General features: G+C 46.6%; 1 protein-coding gene across 3 annotated transcripts in view; it reads right to left on the reverse strand.

The window, feature by feature from the left end:
- The window catches only part of lamb2l (laminin, beta 2-like), a 171,607-nt gene that overhangs the window by 108,393 nt on the left and 40,122 nt on the right, over nucleotides 1-23,092 (reverse strand). For 2 of the 3 annotated variants that reach the window (XM_060835294.1, XM_060835295.1), the window contains 3 exons: nucleotides 10,710-10,845; nucleotides 3,637-3,710; nucleotides 1,432-1,620 (listed from right to left, as the gene is read on the reverse strand). In XM_060835294.1, coding sequence (XP_060691277.1) covers nucleotides 1,432-1,620; nucleotides 3,637-3,710; nucleotides 10,710-10,845 — 399 coding nt within the window. Of the gene's footprint in view, nucleotides 1-1,431; nucleotides 1,621-3,636; nucleotides 3,711-10,709; nucleotides 10,846-23,092 lie in introns of those variants that run through there. The other variant, XM_060835296.1, reaches the window with a different exon arrangement.

Raw genomic sequence — 23,092 nt, forward strand, 5'->3', positions numbered from 1 at the left:
AGGGACAGGCAGGAGGCTGGAGGAACACAGCAAGCCAGGCAGCATCAGGAGGGACAGGCAGGAGGCTGGAGGAACACAGCAAGCCAGGCAGCATCAGGAGGGACAGGCAGGAGCTGGGGGAACACAGCAAGGCAGGCAGCATCAGGAGGGACAGGCAGGAGGCTGGAGGAATACAGTAAGGCAGGCAGCATCAGGAGGGACAGGCAGGAGGCTGGAGGAATACAGTAAGCCAGGCAGCATCAGGAGGGACAGGCAGGAGGCTGGGGGAACACAGCAAGGCAGGCAGCATCAGGAGGGACAGGCAGGAGGCTGGGGGAACACAGTAAGCCAGGCAGCATCAGGAGGGACAGGCAGGAGGCTGGGGGAACACAGCAAGCCAGGCAGCATCAGGAGGGACAGGCAGGAGGCTGGGGGAACACAGCAAGGCAGGCAGCATCAGGAGGGACAGGCAGGAGGCTGGGGGAACACAGCAAGGCAGGCAGCATCAGGAGGGACAGGCAGGAGGCTGGGGGAACACAGTAAGCCAGGCAGCATCAGGAGGGACAGGCAGGAGGCTGGGGGAACACAGCAAGCCAGGCAGCATCAGGAGGGACAGGCAGGAGGCTGGGGGAACACAGCAAGGCAGGCAGCATCAGGAGGGACAGGCAGGAGGCTGGGGGAACACAGCAAGGCAGGCAGCATCAGGAGGGACAGGCAGGAGGCTGGAGGAACACAGCAAGGCAGGCAGCATCAGGAGGGACAGGCAGGAGGCTGGGGGAACACAGCAAGGCAGGCAGCATCAGGAGGGACAGGCAGGAGGCTGGGGGAACACAGCAAGGCAGGCAGCATCAGGAGGGACAGGCAGGAGGCTGGAGGAACACAGCAAGGCAGGCAGCATCAGGAGGGACAGGCAGGAGGCTGGGGGAACACAGCAAGGCAGGCAGCATCAGGAGGGACAGGCAGGAGGCTGGAGGAACACAGCAAGGCAGGCAGCATCAGGAAGAGGAGAAGTCATCCACTTTGATTTTTCACGTTAACTTTGATTTTTCTTCACAGACCTGCTGAGATTTTCCAGCAATTCTTCTTTTTGTTTGTAATTTACAGCTTCTGCAGTTTTTTCAGTTTTTATTGAGTATTCCATCACACTCCTGGCTTGTGCCCTGTCGATGATGGACAGGCGTTGGAGAGTCAGGTCAATTACTTGCCACTGAATTCTCAGCTGTCAGAGAGAGTGCAGGTCAGTTTTTAACGTTGATGGATTGATAAATTTGCCAGGGTGTTTAAAGAGGAGCTGTATCAATGTCTTCCAGTTTCGATCGATGTGTATTGGGATCAGAAAACTGAGGCAAAATAAAATATCCCTCAACCATTTACTCAGACACCTGCTTTCTCCCTGTCTTATCCTGCAAAGCACAATCGGACAGACACTGAACAGAGCCGCTGGGGACTCACCTCACCGTCTGTGGATGGTTCAATATCTGAATAACGATGCTCACAAATAACATCATCGATCCTCCTTAGGAGGCCCGTGGGGATATGAGGGAAGGAAACTGTACAGTTGAAAGCAAAGTAACGATACACTTTCCACGTCCGGCCGAAGTCTGAAGATCTCTCAATGTACATGGCAGCTGGGCGAAATGTCTAATCAACAGAAAGGACAAAATTATCAAACGAGATGGCCACAGCAGTTTTCTCCACAGCATTCAGCCCGAGGTTCGTCACAGGAATATGATCAGGCACAAACCGTCACCAGGCCAAGCGAGCTGATACTAAAACAGGAGACCCACACCTTAGACAAAAAAAAAGATGATTTTAAGGAGCATCTTAAAAGAGGAGAGAAAGAGGGGAAGGAGAGGTGGAGATGTTTAGGGGAAAGTTAGAGCTCAGGTAGCTGAAGTCACTGCCACCAAAGGTGAGATTCCAGCGGGAGGTTCAGGAGGAACAGAGACCTGAGCTCAGGCAAGAACCTGAAAAGAAGGACATTTTTAATATGAGCACTTGTTGAATTTGAAAGCAATGCATTGCATCTTTAAACTTGGATTGATGCCGTTTTTAGGTGTGTAACAGGGCTTTAAAATATCTGCTCCATGTCGACAGCCCAGCTCTTTCTACATCTTCCTCACTTTTCTCCGAGGAGGAAGTGAGGACTGCAGATGCTGGAGGTCAGAGTTGAGAGTGGGGTGCTGGAAAAGCGCAGCAGGTCAGGCAGCATCCAAGGAGCAGGAGAATCGACGTTTCAGGCATAAGCCCTTCATCAGGAAGGGCGTATGCCCGAAACATAGATTCTCCTGCTCCTGGGATGCTGCCTGACCTGCTGCGCTTTTCCATCACCACACTCTTGACTCACTTTTCTCTGAGTCCACACCCAGGCTTAACCACTCAAATGTAGCCAGCGTCAATTTTAAAATGACTCAGAATCAAATACAGAGTAACTGAACACTACATAATATAGTTCATGGAGCCTATGGTGTGATGGACAAATGGGTGTTGATGCACTTTAAGATGTGAACAGTGATGTTTTAAATAAGTTAAAGTCAACATTTCTCTGAGCTGTAAGCTTTCACTTCATCCATCACCAAAGTGGAGGACCTAGGCTAAAGTAAAATAACTTCAGTATAAGCAGCTTGAGGCCTGGCATAAACTCCAGTCAGGAATGTCATCAATCCACCAAACAGCATATTTACTGAAATGGTATTTGCTGAAGATTATTATGAAGTGCATTTGGTGAGGACATTTGCAAAGGTTTATTACTGAGGATGTATGCTGAGAGTATTTGCTGAGAGATATTACTGAAGGTATTTGCTGAGGGCATTGTTTTGAAGGTTTAATACTGAGTGTATTTGCTGAGGGTTTGTTTTGGAGATTTATTACTGCGTGTATTTGCTGAGTCAGGGTGAATCCTGACTATTGAGTGTTATTTTTGGAACGACCAACCAAGTGCCAGCATGGTAAGGTGGGACGGTGTTACTAATTAACAGGTCCATTGTCAGCTCCAGCTCTGGATAGAAATACTCCTGATCAAAGACTGAACCTCGTCTGGAGCATGGCCCAGAGTTGAGGGTGTGTTCAAACCATTCACACAGTAAACCTTGCCAGCTGTACTGCCACAACAAAGCTAGCACCGCAATACAGTTTCCAGCATAATTAAAACATCATTTCCCTCCAATTTATAGGATTAATCTTCAGTGAATAATCTGAGCAATAACTGATCCTTCATCACACACAGCAAATACTTCAGTAAGAACTGATAGGAATTCCCCTTGGTAAAGCCCCTGTGGAAAGGAATTCACAGGAAGCAGTGGAAAAGTTACCCCCCCCCACCCATTTGTTAAAGTCAGCCCCCTGCACAGACTAGTGACTGGAACATGGGCTCGTTCATCTTTCAGGTCCTTCAGAAATGAAGGAGATCAAAGATCCATCATACGACCAGTGGGGGAAGTCATGTTGCTTAGTTAAGCTTTAAAGAAGCTGGTTGATGTATTTTTCTGCATAATAGTTTCGACTGAAACTGACTGGGTGTGTACCGAAACAAACATTTCTTTAGAACTTTTTTGTTGAAAGCACCTTTAATGTGGAGTTAGACGATATTGAGGGATTGTGCTGAGGTTCCAGGCTGTATTTAAGCAGCCCTCCCTTACCCTGACTTTTCTCTCATACCTTGAATTTCATGATGAGGTGCGTGAAGTGGAATTCAGCTTCGAGGTCTAGCTGGATATTGACCTTTTCTTCCCCTGTGTGTGGAGACAAGACACAGTGAGATGGTGACTGGCCACAGGAGACACCAGGGGAACAATCCCCTTGAGTAAATAGACGTCGGCTTTCACTTGGACACCCACTCAGACAGCCGGGGATGGGGGGTTTATAATATATCAACATCTCCCAAGGTGCCCCAACCAGCACCAAAGAGAGTATTTAAAGAGGTGACCAAAAGCTTGGTCAGAAAGGTCGGGTGAAGGTGAGAAAATTCATAAAGCCAAAGTACAAAGGGATCTGGGAGTACGACTCCAGGATTCTCTAAAGGTTAACTTGCAGGTTGAGTCCGTGGTTAAGAAAGCAATTATAATGTTGCCATTTGTCTCAAGAGGGTTGGAATGTAAAAGCAGTGAGGTGCTACTCAGACTTTATAAAACGCTGGTTAGGCCCCGTTTAGAATACGGTGTCTAATTTTGGGCCCATCCCTGAGGAAGGACATACTGGCACTGGAGCGTGTCCAGCGGAGAGTCACACAGATGATCCCTGGAATGGTAGGCCGAACATACGATGAACGGCTGAGGATCCTGGAATTCTGTTCATTAGAATTTAGAAAGTTATGGGGAGATCTAATAGAAACTTACAAGATAATGCATGGCTTAGAAAGGGTGGACACTGGGAAATTGTTTCCGTTAGTCGGGAGACTAGGACGCGTGGACATTGCCTTAGAATGAGAAGGGGTCAATTTAGAATAGAAATGCGGAGACATTTCTTCAGCCAGAGAGTGGTGGGCCTGTGGAATTCATTGCCATGGAGTGCAGTGGAGGCCGGGACGCTAAATGTCTTCAAGGCAGAGAATGATAGATTCTTGATGTCACAAGGAATTAAGGGATACGGGGAGTATGCGGGTAAGTGGCGCTGAAATGCCCATCAGCCATGATTGAATGGCAGAGTGGACTTGATGGGCCGAACGGCTTTACTTCCACTCCTATTTCTTATGGTTTTATTAGATTACTTACAGTGTGGAAACAGGCCTTTCGGCCCAACAAGTCCACACCGACCCGCAACCCACCCAGTCCCATTCCCCTACATTTACCCCTTACCTAACACTACGGGCAATTTATCATGGCCAATTCACCTAACCTGCACATTTTTGGACTGTGGAAGGAACCCAGAGCACCCGGAGGAAACCCACGCAGACACGGGGAGAATGTGCAAACTCCACACAGTCAGTCGCCTGAGGCGGGAATTGGACCCAGGTCTCTGGCGCTGTGAGGCAGCAGTGCTAACCACTGTGCCACCATGCCGCCCATAAATGGTCTAAGAGAGAGAGAGATGAAGCCTGTGAGGGGAGAATTCCAGAGGGTAGGGACCAGACAGTACGCATTACCAAAACAAAACAGACAACTAACAAGAAAAACTCTCGGCCCACAAAGCATGCCCCCGTCCCTGAGCCTCAAACCAGTCACTAAATCTCAAAAACAGAGTTTTGTGAACTTCAGTATTCTTCATCCAATATCACGTCAACACTGCCCAAACCTTGGCAATGTGATCTGTCCAGATGGGATTGCTGTGATCACCCGAGCACAGGAATTCCTCTGCTCAGGTTTCACCAGGCTCTGCCAACACGTCTCCCCACAACAGCCGCTCGATTGGGACAGAGGGAGGGAGTAAACCAAGCACCAGCTCATTGTTCTGCTGCCTCTTGGTCACTGTGTACCTCAAGTGTTACTGTTAGCTACACAAAGGACATAGTGTTCGCTGCGTCTGAGTTACAATCACAAATATAACCAGCTCAAGATATCACTAACACACTCTGAAAACTGATCCATTCTAACAAAGAAATTCTGTCTCATCACATGGACTACAATTCCAACAGTCTGATCAGAGTTTTCTTTCCGCCCTTCTCTATCACTAGCCTACCAACAAACTTTCTTTAATGCTCATCACCTTCCTTAGTCCTGAACCTGGCCAGGATTCATATAGCAGCTTGGAATGTCACTACCGATACAGGGAGCTCGAGTCAGAAGCCGGGTCGACAGGGCAGATTTCGAGCGATAAAATACACTGGAACCATTCCAACACCAAAAAGCAATGGTGCTGAGGAGGCTGAGAGACAATTTAATGGAGGGCTTTAATTTTGCAAAGATTTGTGTTGACTTGGATTATCCAGGTTGGACAATCAATTTAAGATTTTGAAAAGCACGGAGACAGATTGGGAGAAATGCATTTACACTGAGGCTTGTTAGGAACAAGAACACTGTGTCATGGAGATTGGTCAAGGCCGAGACAACTATATCCAGACAGAACAGTTTCACATTAGCAATAGGGATGTGGACTGGGGAGTGGGGCTGAGGTGAGGGAGAGAAGAGTGGGACTGAGGTGAGGGAGAGAGGAGTGGGGCTGAGGTGAGGGAGAGAGGAGTGGGGCTGAGGTGAGGGAGAGAGGAGTGGGGCTGAGGTGAGGGAGAGAGGAGTGGGGCTGAGGTGAGGGAGAGAGGAGTGGGGCTGAGGTGAGGGAGAGAGGAGTGGGGCTGAGGTGAGGGAGAGAGGAGTGGGACTGAGGTGAGGGAGAGAGGAGTGGGGCTGAGGTGAGGGAGAGAGGAGTGGGGCTGAGGTGAGGGAGAGAGGAGTGGGATTGGAGAATGGGACCTTTGCAGGAGTGAGGGGGGAGGTGAGGCGGGGATTTTAGAATTATCATGGCAAAGAGTAGACCCAGGAGCTGGAAAGTCCCTGCTGTCTTAGTTTGAAAGATCTGACTGACCATCTGCCATGCCATCAAACGAAAACACTCCTAACAGCCTGCTCAATTCATTCAGAGACATTGCCTTGTGTCGAAATTGTCAAAATGAGCATTTACAGAACTCAACAAAACCCCTCATTTAAACACGCTGTCAGTTTAAAAACAAGTTGTAATTGCAGTTTATGTGCCTTTAACCGAGACTAAATATCAAAGGTGCTTCACGGGGCTGTATGCAAAACACCACAACATCCCAAAGGACAAGATATTTGTCAAAATAGGAATCAAAGGCTTAGGCTTTAGGAGGACAGGAAATGAGAGAGGTGGAGGGCTTTAGAGTGAGAATTCCTGAGACTAGGATTCAGGCAGTGAAGGAGGGTGGGGTGTTCAGAGGCAGAGAATTAGAAAGTGTGGTTTATTGCTGCAGGAGATGGGGAGCAGAGGGACTGAAGCACAGGGATAAACATTTTACATTTGAGGCTTTTGGAGGCCAGGAGCAGGTGGTGAGAGGAGAGAGATCGACAAAAGACATGACGGGCAAATTCTTGACACAAAGGGTAATTCACATGTGGAATCAACTTCATGAGGAAGTGGTGGATGTGGGTATAATTACAACATTTAAAAGACATTTGGATAAGTATGTGAATAGGAAAGGGATGCATATGGGCCAGGAGCAGGCCGGTGGGACTAGTTTAGTTTGGGATTATGGTCAGCATGGACTGGTAGGATCGAAGGGTCTGTTTCCATGTGATTTGACTCTGTGACTAAGATGAGAAATGTTCCAAGTAAGAGGTTAATGTCTGAGTGAAGTGCAGGTCCCTCTAAGTAATAGACAGAGGGTGGAGTTTAAAGGAAGAAATAGTAGGAACTTGTTAGAAAGGATTGCGAGGGATCTAGTGGTGGTCTAGTGATATTAACGCTGGACTGTAAATCCAGGAGCCAGGGAATTTTCTGGGACCTGGGATGGAATCCCACTACGACAGATGGTGCAATTTGGATTCAATAAAAATCTGAAATTAAGATTCCAATGATGACATGAATCTATTGTCAGGAAAAACCCACCTGGGTCACTAATGTGCTTTAAGGAAGGAAACCACCATCTTTACCTGGTCTGGCCTACATGTGACTCCAGACCCATAGTGATGTGGTTGACTTTTAACTGCCTTCTGGGAAATTAGGAATGGGCAATATATACTGAGCCAGCCAACAATATCCTCATCCCAAGAATGAATTTTGAAAAAGGCATTGCGATAATAATGGGAAATTTTAATTTAAATATGGGCTGGAAAATCCAATGTCAAAGGTAGTGATGAGGGGGTTTATCAAATTGTCTTACAGTGTTTCCTTGAAGCAGCATGTTCTGGAGCTGACCAGGCAGCTACAGCTGCTACTGTACAACCAGATTAATTAATCATCCCAGAGTGAAGGCACGCTTAGTGAGCAGCAACTGCAATGTGATGTGATCCAGTTTGAGGAAGAGAAAAATTAGTCCACGACCAGTGATTCAAACTTAAACAAAGGGCTTATGAGGACCTGAAAGCAGAACTGGTTAAAATGAATTGGCAAATTAGGTTAAAGGTAGAGATGCAGTAGCAGACATTCAAGGGAAGATTTCACAAAACATTCCAATGGGAAAGAGAAATTCCAGAAGATTGCCCACTATCTGTGGTTAACCAATGAGGTTAAAGGCCATAAAACCATAAGACACAGGAGTGGAAACAAGACCTTTCAGCCGATCACTCTGCCATTCAATCATGGCTGATGGGCGTTTCAATTCCACTTACCCGCACTCTCCCTGTATCCCTTAATTCCTTGCGAGATTAAGAATTTATCAATCTCTGCCTTGAAAACATTTAAGGTCCCGGCCCCCACTGCACTATGTGGCAATGAATTCCACAGGCCCACTACTCTCTGGCTGAAGAAATGCCTCCTCATTTCCATTCTAAATTGACCCCTTTTCATTCTAAGGCTGTGCCCACGGATCCTAGTCTCCCGACTAATGGAAACAACTTCTCAGCGTCCACTCTTTCTAAGCCATGCATTATCTTGTAAGTTTCTATTAGATCTCCTCTCAACCTTCTAAACTCTAATGAACACAATCCCAGGATCCTCGCCATTCATCATATGTTAGACCTACCATTCCAGGGATTATCCGTGTGAATCTCCACTGGACATGCTCCAGTGTCCTTCCTGAGGTGTGGGGCCCAAAATTGGATGCAGTATTCCAAATGGGGCCCAACCAGAGCTTTGTAAATTCTCAGAAGCACATCGCTGCCTTTACATTCCAACCCAATTGAGATAAATGGCAACATTACATTTGCTTTCTTAACCACGGACTCAACCTGCAATCAACCTTTAGAGAATCCTGGGCTAGCAAGGATTAATCTTCGAGTAAAAAGTGAGGTCTGCAGATGCTGGAGATCAGAGCTGAAAATGTGTTGCTGGTTAAAGCACAGCAGGTCAGACAGCATCCAAGGAACAGGGAATTCTACGTTTCGGGCCAGAGCCCGATTCCTGATGAAGGGCTCTGGCCCGAAACGTCGAATTTCCTGTTCCTTGGATGCTGCCTGACCTGCTGTGCTTTAACCAGCAACACATTTTCAGCTAGCAAGGATTAAAGATGGTATCAAACAAGAAAAATGATACAATCATGCAAAGATGTATGACAAGTCAGAAGATTAGACAGATTACAAAAAACACAAAAAATGACTGAAAAATTAGAATATGAGAGGAAGCTAGCCAGAAATATAAAACAGATAGTAAGAATTTCTGTAGATTTTTATAAGAGAATCAACAAAATGTGCATTGATCTTTAAAAGTTGACATGTTTCAGCGAAAGAGGAGTCATGTTTAACAAAGTTATTGGAGCTCTTTGAGGAAGTAACAGGTGTGTTGGATAAGGGGAAGCCAGTGGATTATTGTCCTTAGAGTTTCAAACCTTATTTGATAAGGTGCCACATGAAAGTTTATTACAGAAAGTAAGAGTTTATGGATGAGCATATTGGCATGAATACAAGATTGGCCAACAGATAACAGTGCCATCATAAATAGATTGGTTTCTGATACGGAGTGGTGCACCACAGGGGGTCAGAACTGTTTACAATCTATATCAGAGACTTGGATATACAGAGCAATGGTATGGTACTGTCGCGACATTTGTTAATGACGTGAGGTCGGTAGGGAACTAGATTGTGAAGAAGACACAAGGAGGTTCCAAAGGATTCCAAAGAGGTTAAAGTGAATGGGCAAAGATCTAGCAAATGGAGTTGAAAAATGTGAAATTGTCCACTTGGCAGAAAGAATAAAATAGTAGCATCTCTATCTAGCATAGTTCTGAAATGCAGAGTGAGCTGAGTGCTCTAGTGCATGAACCACAGAAGGTAAGCCTGCAGGTCCAGCAAGTCATCAGGGAAGTGGTAGAATATATTTGTTTATTGCAGGGAAATTGAATCCAAAAGTAGGGGGTTCAACTATACAGGAGTTGGGTAAGCTGACTCCTTGAGAGCTATGTCTAGTGTTGGTTTTCTTAAGAAGGATACAAATGCAAAGCAGCTCATTGCAGATTGACTAGACTGCCACCTGTAACAGGCAGGTCATCTTATTGAATAGGTCAGGCTTATATCTGCTGGAGTTTAGAACAGGAGAAGGTGATTTAATTGAAACCGATAAGATCCTGAGGAGTGTTCACAGAGTGGGTGTGGAGGGAATGTTTCCTCTTGTGGGAGAATCTCAAGCTGGGGATTAAAAATGTATTGTCCCTAATTAAGACAAAGACAAGGAAAAACCTTTCTCTTAAGATTTTGAACTTCTGCTTGAAGAGTCTTTTTTTATTTTTAAGACAGAAGTAGATTCTCGATAAACAAGAGAGAGAAAGGTTATCAAGGTAATCAGAGAACATGGAAGCAATCAGGTCAGCCTTGAGAGATTTAAGGCCAACTCCTGCACCTATCTCGAGATGTGAACAGCATTTGAAGATAAATGCACCAGAGCTTTCACACAGGTCTGTGTCGCTTAGCAAGTTTCAGCCACTGATCAGTTGATGCATGGATAGATGGGGGGGGGGGGGGGGGGGGGGGGGGTGGAGATGTAATGGAGGTGGAACTAAACTTTACAATGGGGATGAGCTTCAGACTGATAGGAGGCCTCACCCTGGCTCAGTCTGAGATGGTGGCCCAAGGGAAATGGAGAGATGTCCCCCACATGACAATGGCACCATGCCCACCCCACATTACAAACCAATTCCAGAACAGACCTGGGTCTTCAGCCTGAGTGAAGATTACACACTCCGTATTTTAGCTCACCATTTTCAGATTGCCACCAGGTCTTCTCCTCCCTCTGATCAGTCAGATAGATCACATTCCTTATCCGGTGACTATTCCTGTTTGTCACAGCGTCGTATGACCTTCTAGAATCACACTGGAAACATTTCTCCACCTCCTGCAATGGACAGAGCAAATCACACTTGATACTTTTTCACATACTTTGCAAAGGTTCAGGGAAGCTCCACAGTGTATGACTCAATTAGGAAATCTGTGCCAATAATTGAGCTCCACTGTTCCACAAATCATCACAAATGTGTAACTATCTGATGAAACTATCAAGATGAGCAACTTAATAAAATAAACCAGAACAAAAAACTGCCAATGCTGGAAACCTGAACAAAAAAAAACTGCTGGAGAAACTCAGCAGGTCTGGCAGCACCTGGGGAGAGAAATCAGAGTTAACATTTCAAGTCCAGTGACCCTTCTTCACTTCTGTCCATAGACGCTGCCAAATCTGATGAGTTTCGCCAGCAATTTGGCAGCATTTGTGGAGAGAAATCAGAGTTCATGTTTTAGATCGAGTGATCCTTCCACAGAACCCAAGTTATAGAATCATAGAGATATACAGCACGGAAACAGACCCTTCGGTCCAACTCAGCCATGCCGACCAGATACTGTATTCGATATTAATCCAGTCCCATTTGCCAGCACTTGGCCCATATCCCTCTAAACTCTACCTATTCATATACCCATCCAGATGCCTTTTAAATGCTGTAATTATATCAGCCTCCACCACTTCTGAGGAAGGGTCCTTCCTGACTCCCCAAAGCCTGTCCACCATCTACAAGGCACCAGTCAGGAGTGTGATGGAATCCTCCCCACTTGCCCTGGGTGGGGGCAGCTCCAACAACACTCAAGAAGCTCAACTCCATCCAGGACAAAGCAGCCGCTTGATTGGCACCACATCCACAAACACCCCCTCCCTTCCCCACCGACGGTCAGGAGCAGCAGTGTGTACCATCTACAAGATGTACTGCAGAAAATCACCAAAGAACCTCAGACAGCACCTTCCAAACCCACGGCCGCTTCCATCTAGAAGGACAGCCGATACATGGGAACACCAGCCCCTGCAGGTTCCCCACCAAGCCACTCACCATCCTGAGTTAGAAATATATCACCGTTCCTTCACTGTCTCTAGGTCAGAATCCTGGAATTCCTTCCCTAAGGGCACTGTGGGTCTACCTACAGCACATGGACTGCAGCAGTTCAAGAAGGCAGCTCACCCCCACCTTCTCAAGGGGGCAACTAGGGACGGGCAATAAATACTGTCCTAGCCAGCGACCCCCACATCCAACAAAAATGAATAAATTTTAAGAAGATTACGTTCCACCTTGTCTGATGATTTAATTTGAATTGATTTATTGTAGTCACATGTCCCTGAGCACAGTGAAACATTTTGTTTTGTGAGCAGTACAGGCAGATCATAGCAAATAAGGACATACAGACCCTAGGGTGCTGAGACAGAGCGAGGTGTACAGGGCACAGAAGGTGGTAAAGCAAGATCAACATTATTTGAAGTTAGAGAATCTAATCATCAGTCTAATAACAGCCGGGAAGAAGCTGCTCTTGATCCTGTTGTTGCGTGTGTTCAAGCTTCTGTATCTTCTGCCTGATGGAAGGGTTTGGATCAGAGCATTACCAGGTTGGGGATGTGTGAGGGGTCTGTGATGATGCTGGCAGCTTTGCTATAGAGACAAGAAGTGTGAATGGAGTCCGTGGATGGAAGGTTGGCTTCTGTGATGAGCTGGACTGTGCATACAAGCTTCTGTAGTTTCTTACCGTCCTGGCCACGGCAGTTACCGTACCAGGCTGTTATGCACTCGGACTGTGTGCTCTCTATGGTGAATCTGTAAAGGTTGATGAGGGTTCTCATGGTCATGCCGAATTCCCTGAGCTTCCTGAGGAAGAGGAGGTATTGGTGTGCCTTCCTGAACGTTGCATCTATGTGGGAGGTCTAGGACACTCCGAGGAATGTGACGCTGTCGACCCTCACCACCTCAGCTCCATTGATGTATTTGGGGGGTTGGGGGGGGGGGGGGGGGGGGGGTGGGGGGGTCCTCCTCCTGTCTTCCTGAAAGGAATGGTCAGTTCTTTTGTTTTGCCGGCATTGAGAGAGAGATTGTTCTCATTGCACCACGTCCCCAAGCCCTCTATCTCCTTCCTGTGTTCTGACTCATCAGTCTTTGATACCTGTCCTATCACTTTAAGATGGTGCTCGTTTGGAATTTGGCTGCACAGTCCTGGGTGGACAGAGAGTACAATAGGGGGCTGTGTACGCAGCCTTGTCGGGCAGCAGCTTTGAGGATTATTGTGGAAGAGGTACTTGTGTCTATCTTCACTGATTGTGGTCTGTAGGTCAGGAAGCTGAGGGGGCTGACAGCACAACTTTGGCACGGGGAATCAGACAGACCAGCATGACCTCCTGACTGAGACTGACATGTCATCCCTGGCTCCTGATAGTCATAAATATTTATACCAGACTAGTCAACATAACTTGAACCTACTCCTCTCATACAATAACCTACATCTTTGTTAATGCATGACAAGTACCTCTTCTTGTTAAGACTACTGATTATTATATAGCCATTAAACTTAACACAGAAAAGCATCATATCCCAAATACAAGCTGTCAGTGGTTAGTAATCCAAAGACCAGCACAATGATGGGCTGAATGGCCTCTTTCTTTGCTGGAATGACAATAAAAGAGTTCCTCTGGTCCTCTTGTGGGTCTACATTCTAGGTTTCCTCTATCGCCATCAATCTGACCCCAGATTGGCTCAGCTCTTACCAACTGTTAATTGGCTGCCCAAATATTCAGCATCATGCCAGTCATGTGACCCATCTGACCTCTTACCTCAGAGTCATAGAGATGTACAGCATGGAAACAGACCATTCGGTCCAACCCGTCCATGCCGATCAGATATCCCAACCCAATCTAGCCCCACCTGCCAGCACCCGGCCCATATCCCTCCAAACCCTTCCTATTCATATATCCATCCAAATGCCTCTTAAATGTTAGAATTGCACCAGCCTCCACCACTTCCTCTGACAGCTCATTCCATACACATATCATCCTCTGTGTGAAAAAGTTGCCCCTTAGGTCTTTTTTATATCTTTCCCCTCTCACCGTAACCCTTTGCCCTCTAGTTCTGGACTCCCTGACCCCAGGGAAGAGACTTTGTCCAGTTACCCTATCCTTGCCCCTCATGATGTTATAAACTTCTAAGGTCACCCCTCTGTTGTGAGGCAAAAAATAACTTACAGAATTCAAGATTAAAACATACGCATTGACAATATTTTTAGCATCCTTTTCAATGCTTAGAGTATAAAATGTTATTTTAGGACTGTCCAATGTTAGCACCCACTCCTGATGCTGCTCTGTCCCCACACACACTGAATTCCTTTCCCCAGTGCCCCTACTACATCTGCTCTGCACTGTGTCAGATAGCCGTGCTGGTCCTAGACTCACTGGCCTGACATCTGAATGGTACAGGGACACATGGTCAGTGGCCATTGCAGTGTCCTGGATCAACAAACCATTCGGACAGGCACAACCTGTGCACCCACCCCCTCCCCAGCAACATGAGTGGCAACCACCTTTGGGGAAGGCCTGAGACAGGCAACAGAAAATAAACCACCCGACTCAAGGCAGCGTCCTGGAGGCAAAACCCATTTGTCATGGGCTGCAGGCTCCTCCTCCTCCTTCCCTGAATCCTGGAGGTTGGTAACATTCACCCCAGAGTGATGACACGATGCCATTCAGCCCATTGAGTCTATGCTAACTCTCTGTAGAGGAACCTTGCGAGCGCATTTCCTCCACTCGATCCTATAACCCTGCTCCTCAGAATTCCGTTCCAATTTCCTTTCGTGATTGTCCATCCTCTCTGCTCTATGTAAGGGCATGGGGTGATTATTTGGATTGAAACGGTGTGCTGGGATATTAAGAAAAGGCAGGAGGTTGACACGAGGGGATAGAACTGGATGCAGAGTTGGGCTGAGAAGTGGCAGATGGAGTTCAGTCTGGAAAAGTGTGATGTGATTCATTTTGGAAGGTTGAATTTGAATTCAGAATACAGGGTTAAAGGCAGGATTCTTGAGAGTGTGGAGCCACAGAGGAATCTTGGGGTCCATGTCCATAGATAGCACGAAGTTGCCATCCAAGTTGATTAGGTTGTTAAGAAAGTGTGTGGTGTGTTGGCTTTCATTAGCAGGGGGATTGAGTTTAAGAGCCGCAAGGTTATGTTGCGGCTTTCTAGAGCCCTGATTAGACCCCGTTTGGAATCGTGTGCTCAGTTCTGGTCGCCTCGTGAGAGGAAGGATATGGAAGCTTTAGAGAGGGTGCAGAGGAGATTTACCAGGATGCTGCCTGAACTGGAGAGTATGCCTTATGAAGAAAGGTAGAGGGAGCTAGGGCTTTTCTCACTGGAGTGAAGAAGGATGAGAAGTGACTTGATAGAGGTGTACAAGATGGTGAGATGATTTGGAGCTGCCGGTGTTGGACTGGGGTGTACAAAGTTAAAAATCACACAACTCCAGGTTATAGTCCAACAGGTTTAATTGGAAGCACTAGCTTTCAGAGCGCTGCTCCTTCATCAGGTTCTGTGTTACGATCGAACCCTCCACTACCACCTGATGAAGGAGTGACGCTCCGAAAGCTAGTGTGCTTCCAATTAAACCTGTTGGACTATAACCTGGTGTTGTGTGAGTTTTAAAGATGTTGAGAGGCACTGATAGAGTGGATAGCCAGAGAATTCTTCCCAGGGCGGAAACGTCTATCCCAAGCGGATATAATTTTAAGGTGATTGGAGGAAAGTGTAGGGGAGATGTCAGAGGGAGGGTCTTTACACAGGGAGTAGTGGGTGCGTGAAAGGCCCTGCCAGCAGTGGGAGTAGAATCAGAGACAGTAGGACATGTAAGCGACTCCTGGATAGGCCCATGGATGGTAGTAAAACATAGGGTATGTATCTATCAACAGACACATCGACCTAGACCCTATATACCGACCACTGCAGCGGACAGCAACTGACAACCGGAAGCGGCAGATTCAAACCAGTATAAATGCCGGAGGAATCAGCACAGAAGCGCTTCACAGGAGGCTCCCAAGCACTGAAGATGTCACCTAGAAAGGGGACGAAACGTTTGCAACAAAAACTCCCAGCTCGGCGAACAGAACCACAACAACATAGGGTAATGTAGGTTAGTCTGATCTTACAATAGGACGAATGGTCAGAACAACATCGAGGGCTGAAGGGCCTGTACTGTTCTATGTTCTAACCAGTTCAGGTATGATGGGTTGAATGGCCTCCTGCCCCATAACAAACCTGTGATTGTGTGTGTGCAATGTTTGGATAGAGACAGAGAATCTCAGGGTATTCACACCATCAAACAATAAACCCAGAGCTTGATGACGAATGTACTATTTGATGGGCAAGTGTCGGAGCCCCCAGCCGAAGGTAGCAATGATTCCCACCCGGAGAGAGGGGGAGCAGAGAGAACGAGCTCATGAGACAAGCAGAGAAACCCAGTCAGGAAAGTAAAGGTGCTAACTGACTCGCGGGCAGATACTCACTGCTAATTACACACCGTCAGTGGATAGGTATCGTGGGACATGGAACAGCTGGACAATCAGTCCCTGAGTGAAATCCTCATCATTTACTGAAACACAGACAGAGGGGAAACTGTAGCACGGGAAGCCAAATAGCGAGCAATTGTTCGAAAGCTGTGGTTGTGCTGGGAGGAGGTCAGGAATGCTGATCCCCTCAAGCTGTGAGGCTGGGTGAATCGTTGTAAAAGGTATGGTAGCTCTGGGAATTTCAGATAATGGAGGGTGACAGGTCTGATGATGGAGTGAGTGTGAGACTGAGAATGATGAAGGGTGACACATCTGCTGATGGACTGAGTGTGAGACTGAGAATGGAGACTCTGCTGTCTCTGGCCCTGCATCACCACAGCATTGGGAACTCTGGCCTGGTTTATCAGAAGCTGCCAAACTCTGTTTAATTGTGTCACTCATTTTTATGCATTAAAGTTATCAGCTTTAAAGGACAAAATAACATCACGGATGCAGATAGGTTCAGGATTTCTATTGAAGCCATTGAGTATGTTTGAGTATGATTAGACAGAGTTATCACGAGAAGGATGCTCCAAATAGGCCCACTGCCCCTAGTTTGAGTTTCTTTTATCTGGGCCTTGCTTCGCTGAAAGAGATCAGAAAGGAATGTTTCTGGTTTTTTTTAATGGGCAGCACGGTGGCTCAGTGGTTAGCACTGCTGCCTCACAGCACCAGGGTCCCATGTTCGATTCCAGTGACTGTCTATGTGGAGTTTGTACATTCTCCCCGTGTCTGCGTGGGTTTCCTCCCACAGTCCAAAGATGTGCAGGTCAGGTGAATTGGCCATGCTCAATTGCCCGTAGCGTTAGGTACATTAGTCAGAGGGAAACGGGTCTGGGTGGGTTACTCTTCGGAGGATTGATGTTGGGCCGAAGGGCCTGGTTCCTCATTGTAGGGAATCTAATCTAATCATGACTGAGGAATCCAGAACCAGGAGTTACAGTCTGAGGACATGGGGTGGGCCATTGGGACTGAGTTAAGGAGAAATGTCTTCACCTAGAGAGTGGGGAGCCAGGGGAATTCTCTGCCACAGGAAGTGGTGAAGGCCAAAGTATTATTATATTTTCAAGTAGGAGTTAGAGATTGTTCTTAGGGCTAAAGGGATCAAAGGGTATGGGGAGAAAGTTGGGACAGGGGACTGCGTTGGATGATCAGAGGGCTTGAAGGGCTGAATGGCCTACTGCTCCTAGTTTGAGTTTCTTTTATCTGGGACTTGTTTCGCTGAAGGAGATCAGAAAGGAATGTTTCTGTGTTTTTCCTGTAAATTAGGGTGGAATTTGAAGAATGATTTTGCTGCCTGCCTTCAGAGAGAACATGCAGCAGTGAGTGGCTGTGAGATGTAGGAAGGTGTCTGGCCAGTGATAGTGTCCTCTGGCATCTCCTGTAGTAATGTCCGTCATCCAGAATCACAGAGAATCACTATGATTGCAGCCTGCTGTGCCTTAATCCCTAACATAGCATTTCAGGAAAACAAATCAAACATTTCTTTTTAAGGTGATGTTTTGGGGGCAGAGTTTTCTGGTCTCCCAGTAAGAGTTGTGCAGATATGTGTGGGTCACAGAAAGAGAGCTGGAGGCAGAGTCAGCGCAAAGTGTGTTAATTACAGTGGTGTGAAACGAACAAGCATCAAGCTGTAAATCACTGAATCATAGAGTAATGCAGGTGCATATCTATCTGAAACAGGGGTCATTTCACCCTGAAATGAGACAAATAACTCGCTTCAGGGGTTTTAATCTGATAAAGGAGACAAGTTTGACCAGTGAGACCAAGACCTGTTATAACACTACTCCATCTTCCTCAGCTACCACTCTTCAAACATTTACTCAGGCTAATCTCAGGATTACACGCTGAGAGGACCCAGTCTTAATAGAAACTCTTTGTCCCCAGGCACCCAGTATTGTTGGCCATTACTCTTCCTGTGGAGAGCAGGGAGAAAGGCTTAGCTGGGAGTGCAGGGATGGATCGAAACTTGATGCATTGAGTATAAAAGTAACAAAGTTATGATGAACCTTTAAATAATGTGGCCGTCTTGTGCAGGAAGGATCTGAGAGCTTTGAGATTTCTGTCATTGACAAAAATGCTGAAATCCTTTTCAGGCAAGGGAATAGACAGACCTTTCAAAAAAACCTACCGCAATCGGGCAGAGTCAACGTGGTTTAGAAAAAGGGAACTCATTCCTAACTAATTTATCACAGTTCATTAAGGAATTAACAAGCTCAGGAACTCAAGAAATTGGAGATGAGGAGACCATTCAGCCCATTGTGCCTGCTCCACCTTCTATATGATCTTAATTTACCTGAAGCATTAATTCCACTTTTCCATCCATTCCTCAATTTCCCGAGAGATCAGTCTATCCCAGACTTAAATATATTCCCTGGTGGAGCATCCACAGCCCTCTGGGGCAGAGAATTCTGAGGATTCATAACCCTCCATGAGAAATAATTTCTCATGTCAGTCCTAAACAATCAACCCCTTACCCTGAAACCATCCCTCCTGTTTCAGATCCCCCCAACCAGGAGGAAGCAGGGAAGATAAGGGAAAACCAGTATTTGTAGTGGATTTGAATTTCCAAGCTGCTGTATGAAAGGTTACTGCACAAGTTAACAGCTCATTAGGACTGGTATTGAGATTAATACAGGGAAATAAATAGAGCATGGCTAACTAACAGGAGACAGAGAGTTGGGGTAAGTGGGTCCATTTCAGGTTAGTGTTGCAGGGCTGAGTCTTCAAATATTGACTCTCTATATTCATGACTTGGAGGAAGGGACCAACTGAGTTTTAGCCAAATTTGATGAAATACAGATAGGTAGGAAAGCAAGTTGTAAGGAGAGTGCAAAGGATCTGTAAAAGGAAATACATCGAACAAACAGTAGATAAATGCAGAATAATACGGGAAAATGTGATGTCGTTCAGTTTGACAGGATGAATAAAAAATAAATCATTTTACTAATTCAGGGGATATAGGTGTCACTGGCTGGGCCCAGCATTTATTGCCTGTCTCTAGTTGCCCCTTGAGAAAGTGAGGGTGAGCTGCCTTCTTGACCCGCTGCAGTCCATGTGCTGTGGGTTGACCCACAATGCCCTTAGGAAGGAAATTCCAGGGATCCAGGGACATTGAACAGCAATACATTTCCAAGTCAGGATGTGAGTGGCTTGGAAGGGAATTTTCAGGGGGTGGTGTTCCCACGTATCTGCTGCCTTTATTCTTCTAGACAGAAGTGGTTATGGGTTTGGAAGGTGCTGTCTGAGGCTCTTTAGCGAATTTCTGCAGTGCATCTTGTAGATGGTACACATTGCTGCTACTATGCATCAGTGGTGGAGGGAGTTGATGTGGTGGCAATCAATGGCTGCTTTGTGATGAGGTGAGCTTCTTGAGTGTGGTAGGAGCTGCACCCATCCAGAAGAGTAGGTTACCATGAAGGTCTCTCATTGTCAATCTCTCCCCTCACCAGAGGTGTGTCTACCCTCAAGAGTTAAATAAGCACCAGTTGTTTTTCCTCTCTCACTCTCTAATGACAGAGTAAGACTGTGGTGACTTTGTCTTTACTTATAAGATTCTAAGTGTGGAGTAGGATGGTGGGGCAGGCGGTTTGGCATATTGAGAGAATATTTCTTTGAGTCATAGAGTTGTGCATCATGGAAACAGACCCTTCAGTCCAACTCCATGGTGATCATATATCCTGGATAAATCTAGTCCCATTTGCCAGCATTTGACCCATATCTTTCTAAACCCTTCCTATCCACATACCCATCCAGATGACTTTTAAATGTCGTAGTTGTACCAGCCTCCACCACTTCCTCTGGCAGCTCATTCTCTACACGTACCACCCTCTGTGTGAAAAAGTTGCCCCTCAGGCGCTTTTTAGATCTTTTCCCTCTCACCTTACACCTATGTCCTCTAGTTTTGGACTCCCCCACCCTGGGAAAAAGACCTTGTCTATTTACCCTATCCATGTCCTTCATGATTTTATAAACCCCTATGAGGTCACCCCTCAGCATCCGATGCTCCAGGGCAAACAGCCCCAGCCTGTTCAGCCTCTCCCTGTAGCTCAGATCCTCCAACCCTGGCAACATCCTTGTAAATCTTTTCTGAACCCTTTCAAGTTTTGCAACATTTTCCTATAGCAAGGAGACCAGATTTGTTTTGGGGGTGTGGGGAGGGGGGTCTCAGTCTAGGGTACACAGTTTCAAAATAAGGGTTTTGTCATTTATGATACATCTGGGAAGAATTGTTATTCTCAAAGTTGGTAATATTTAGAATTCTTACCTTCAGAGATTGGGATTGGGATTGGGATTGGGATGTACGGAAAGCTAAGTCACACAGAATGGCCTTCTCCTGCTCGTTTTGCTTCTATTCTGAAGAGAGGGTGGGATGAAGATTAATGAGGACAGCTTCACCAACGTGAGGTCTCAGTGCCATGGGCAGATCGGAGAAGCTGGGACTGGACTCCTTAGAGAAGAGGAAGATTGAGAGGAATTTTGAAAAGGTGTTAGGGATCTAAAAAGAGTAAACTGAACAAAACTATTCCCACTGGTGTAACACTTGTAGAGCAGAGGTCACAGATTTCGGGTGACTGACAAAATATACGAAGGCAGTGTGGGCAGGAACCTCGGTGAGAGGCGGTGATCCCGAATGCGCTGCCTGGAGGCAGGTTTGCTCAGGGTTTACCAGAGGAACCGAAAGGGAAATGACTTTCAGGGTTCTGGAGAAACAACAGGCAAGACAGACCAGCTGAGTGAATTTTATAGAGAGCTTGCAAAGACCCAGAGGGACTGATTGGACTCCTTTTGCACCATATCCATGCTCTCATTCAATGGGCAGAATGGTCATCTGGGGGCGTGGTACTTGTCAGACTGAGAAACCAGTTGGAAAGTCATGTGTGAAACAGTCAGTCAGTCACTGCGATTCCCAATGGCCACCCTGTGAATGGTAGACAGTGGGTAAGCTCACTGCATAAGTGATGATGCTGGGTAGACTCTCTGGGGTGAGGGTGGCATCAACAGCCCACAGAAAGGAGTAGCTGGATCCTGGGGCAAACCGCTCTCCAATTCTGCTTGCAAAAGTAAACTAAAAGAATGGCTTTGAAACCAGATGACAAGGAGCTGGGAGATGATTGGAGGGACTCAGTAAGCCTGTGATCGCTGCCGGCTCCCTATAGGAATCCAAACAGTAACGGTGAAGTAGAGGATGGAATTAAACAGGAATTTAAAGATGCATGCAATCAGGGTGCGGTCAGCATGGATGGGTTGGATCGAAGGGTCTGCTTCTGTGCTGTACATCTCTCCGACTCTGACTCTCTGATAGTAACCATGGGTAACTTTAATCTACATATAGGCAGAACAAACCAAATTAGCAGTAACTTTGATAAACAAATTCCTACAGCGTATGCAAGATGGAGTTTTACATCAGTTCGAGTCCCCCTTTATTTACACTTGGAGAGTCCTTGACACTGATCCAACTCCCTCAGAGCCAGCTCTCAGAGTGAACAGAACCTCGGACATTCCTGTTTATATCTGTCAGCCAGGGCTCACTGATTGAACCAGATTAACAGCCCCAATCAGGGAACTCATGCTCTATGAGGTCCACCTGGCTGAGCCCATTACAGTCAGTACAGTGCAATCTGCAGAACAATCTGTTCATTGTATCTCAGTACGTGACAATAATCAATCAAACCAAACCACAGCAAGATCCCACAATTAGTGAGAAGGCAAGAATCAGGTATTTAGTATTAGCAATTTAATCAAAAATGATCTCACGACACGTGGTGGCCAAGACATAATGGTAAGGATTACACTGACTGTTGTAGGATCATTTACATGCACCGGAGAGGCTCATGTCTGAAGGTTGTGTATGAAATATGTAAGCATTAATCAGGCCAAAAATGTCAGATTGCCGCACTGTCGGAGGGTCAGTGCTGAGGGAGTGCCGCACTGTCGGAGGGTCAGTGCTGAGGGAGTGCCGCACTATGGGAGGGTTAGTACTGAGGGAGTGCTGCACTGTCAGAGGGTCAGTGCTGAGGGAGTGCCGCACTATTGGAGGGTCAGTGCTGAGGGAGTACCGTACTATCAGAGGGTCAGTGAGAGGGAGTGCCGCACTATCAGAGGGCCGGTACTGAGGGAGAGCCGCACTGTCAGAGGGTCAGTACTGAGGGAATGCCACACTGTGGGAGGGTCAGTGCTGAGGGAGTGCTGGACTGTCAGGGAGTCAGTGCTGAGGGAGTGCTGCACTGTCAGAGGGTCTTTGCTGAGGGAGTGCTGCACTGTCAGAGGGTCTTTGCTGAGGTCTGTTTTCAAGGAGCTGTTGAGCCAAGTCCCCGTGCCCTCTCGTTGTCTCTCTTTCACCAGAAAGACCCCATAATTATTATTCAATAGTGGGCAGTTCTTTCTGATTTCATATTTACTGTTCGTCCTTTAAACAGTCTTCCTGCCCGTCTGGCTCCTTATCTGTGAGCAAAGGTAGCCCCTGTTTTTCTCAATATTACAACAGGAGCTGTGCTGGAAGCCTTTCATTTCCCAGCCTCATGTCAGGAAAGCCTTTGTAGAAACTTGAGAGTTTTCTTTGTTCACAATTGTGATTTACAAACAGTTGTTTCAGTCTGTGTTTGATGTGCCCATCAAAGGCAGCCTTCCCGGTGAACAGAAGCCCCTCACAAACAGATGCATTGTACACAGAAAGCTTCACTGACTGCCATCAATAGCTACTTCAAGATAATACCGTGATTTCTTGTTACACAGACCGCTTGCCTTACTG

Source organism: Hemiscyllium ocellatum, chromosome 14 (assembly GCF_020745735.1).
Source record: "Hemiscyllium ocellatum isolate sHemOce1 chromosome 14, sHemOce1.pat.X.cur, whole genome shotgun sequence".
NCBI classification, from domain to species: Eukaryota; Metazoa; Chordata; class Chondrichthyes; order Orectolobiformes; family Hemiscylliidae; genus Hemiscyllium; species Hemiscyllium ocellatum.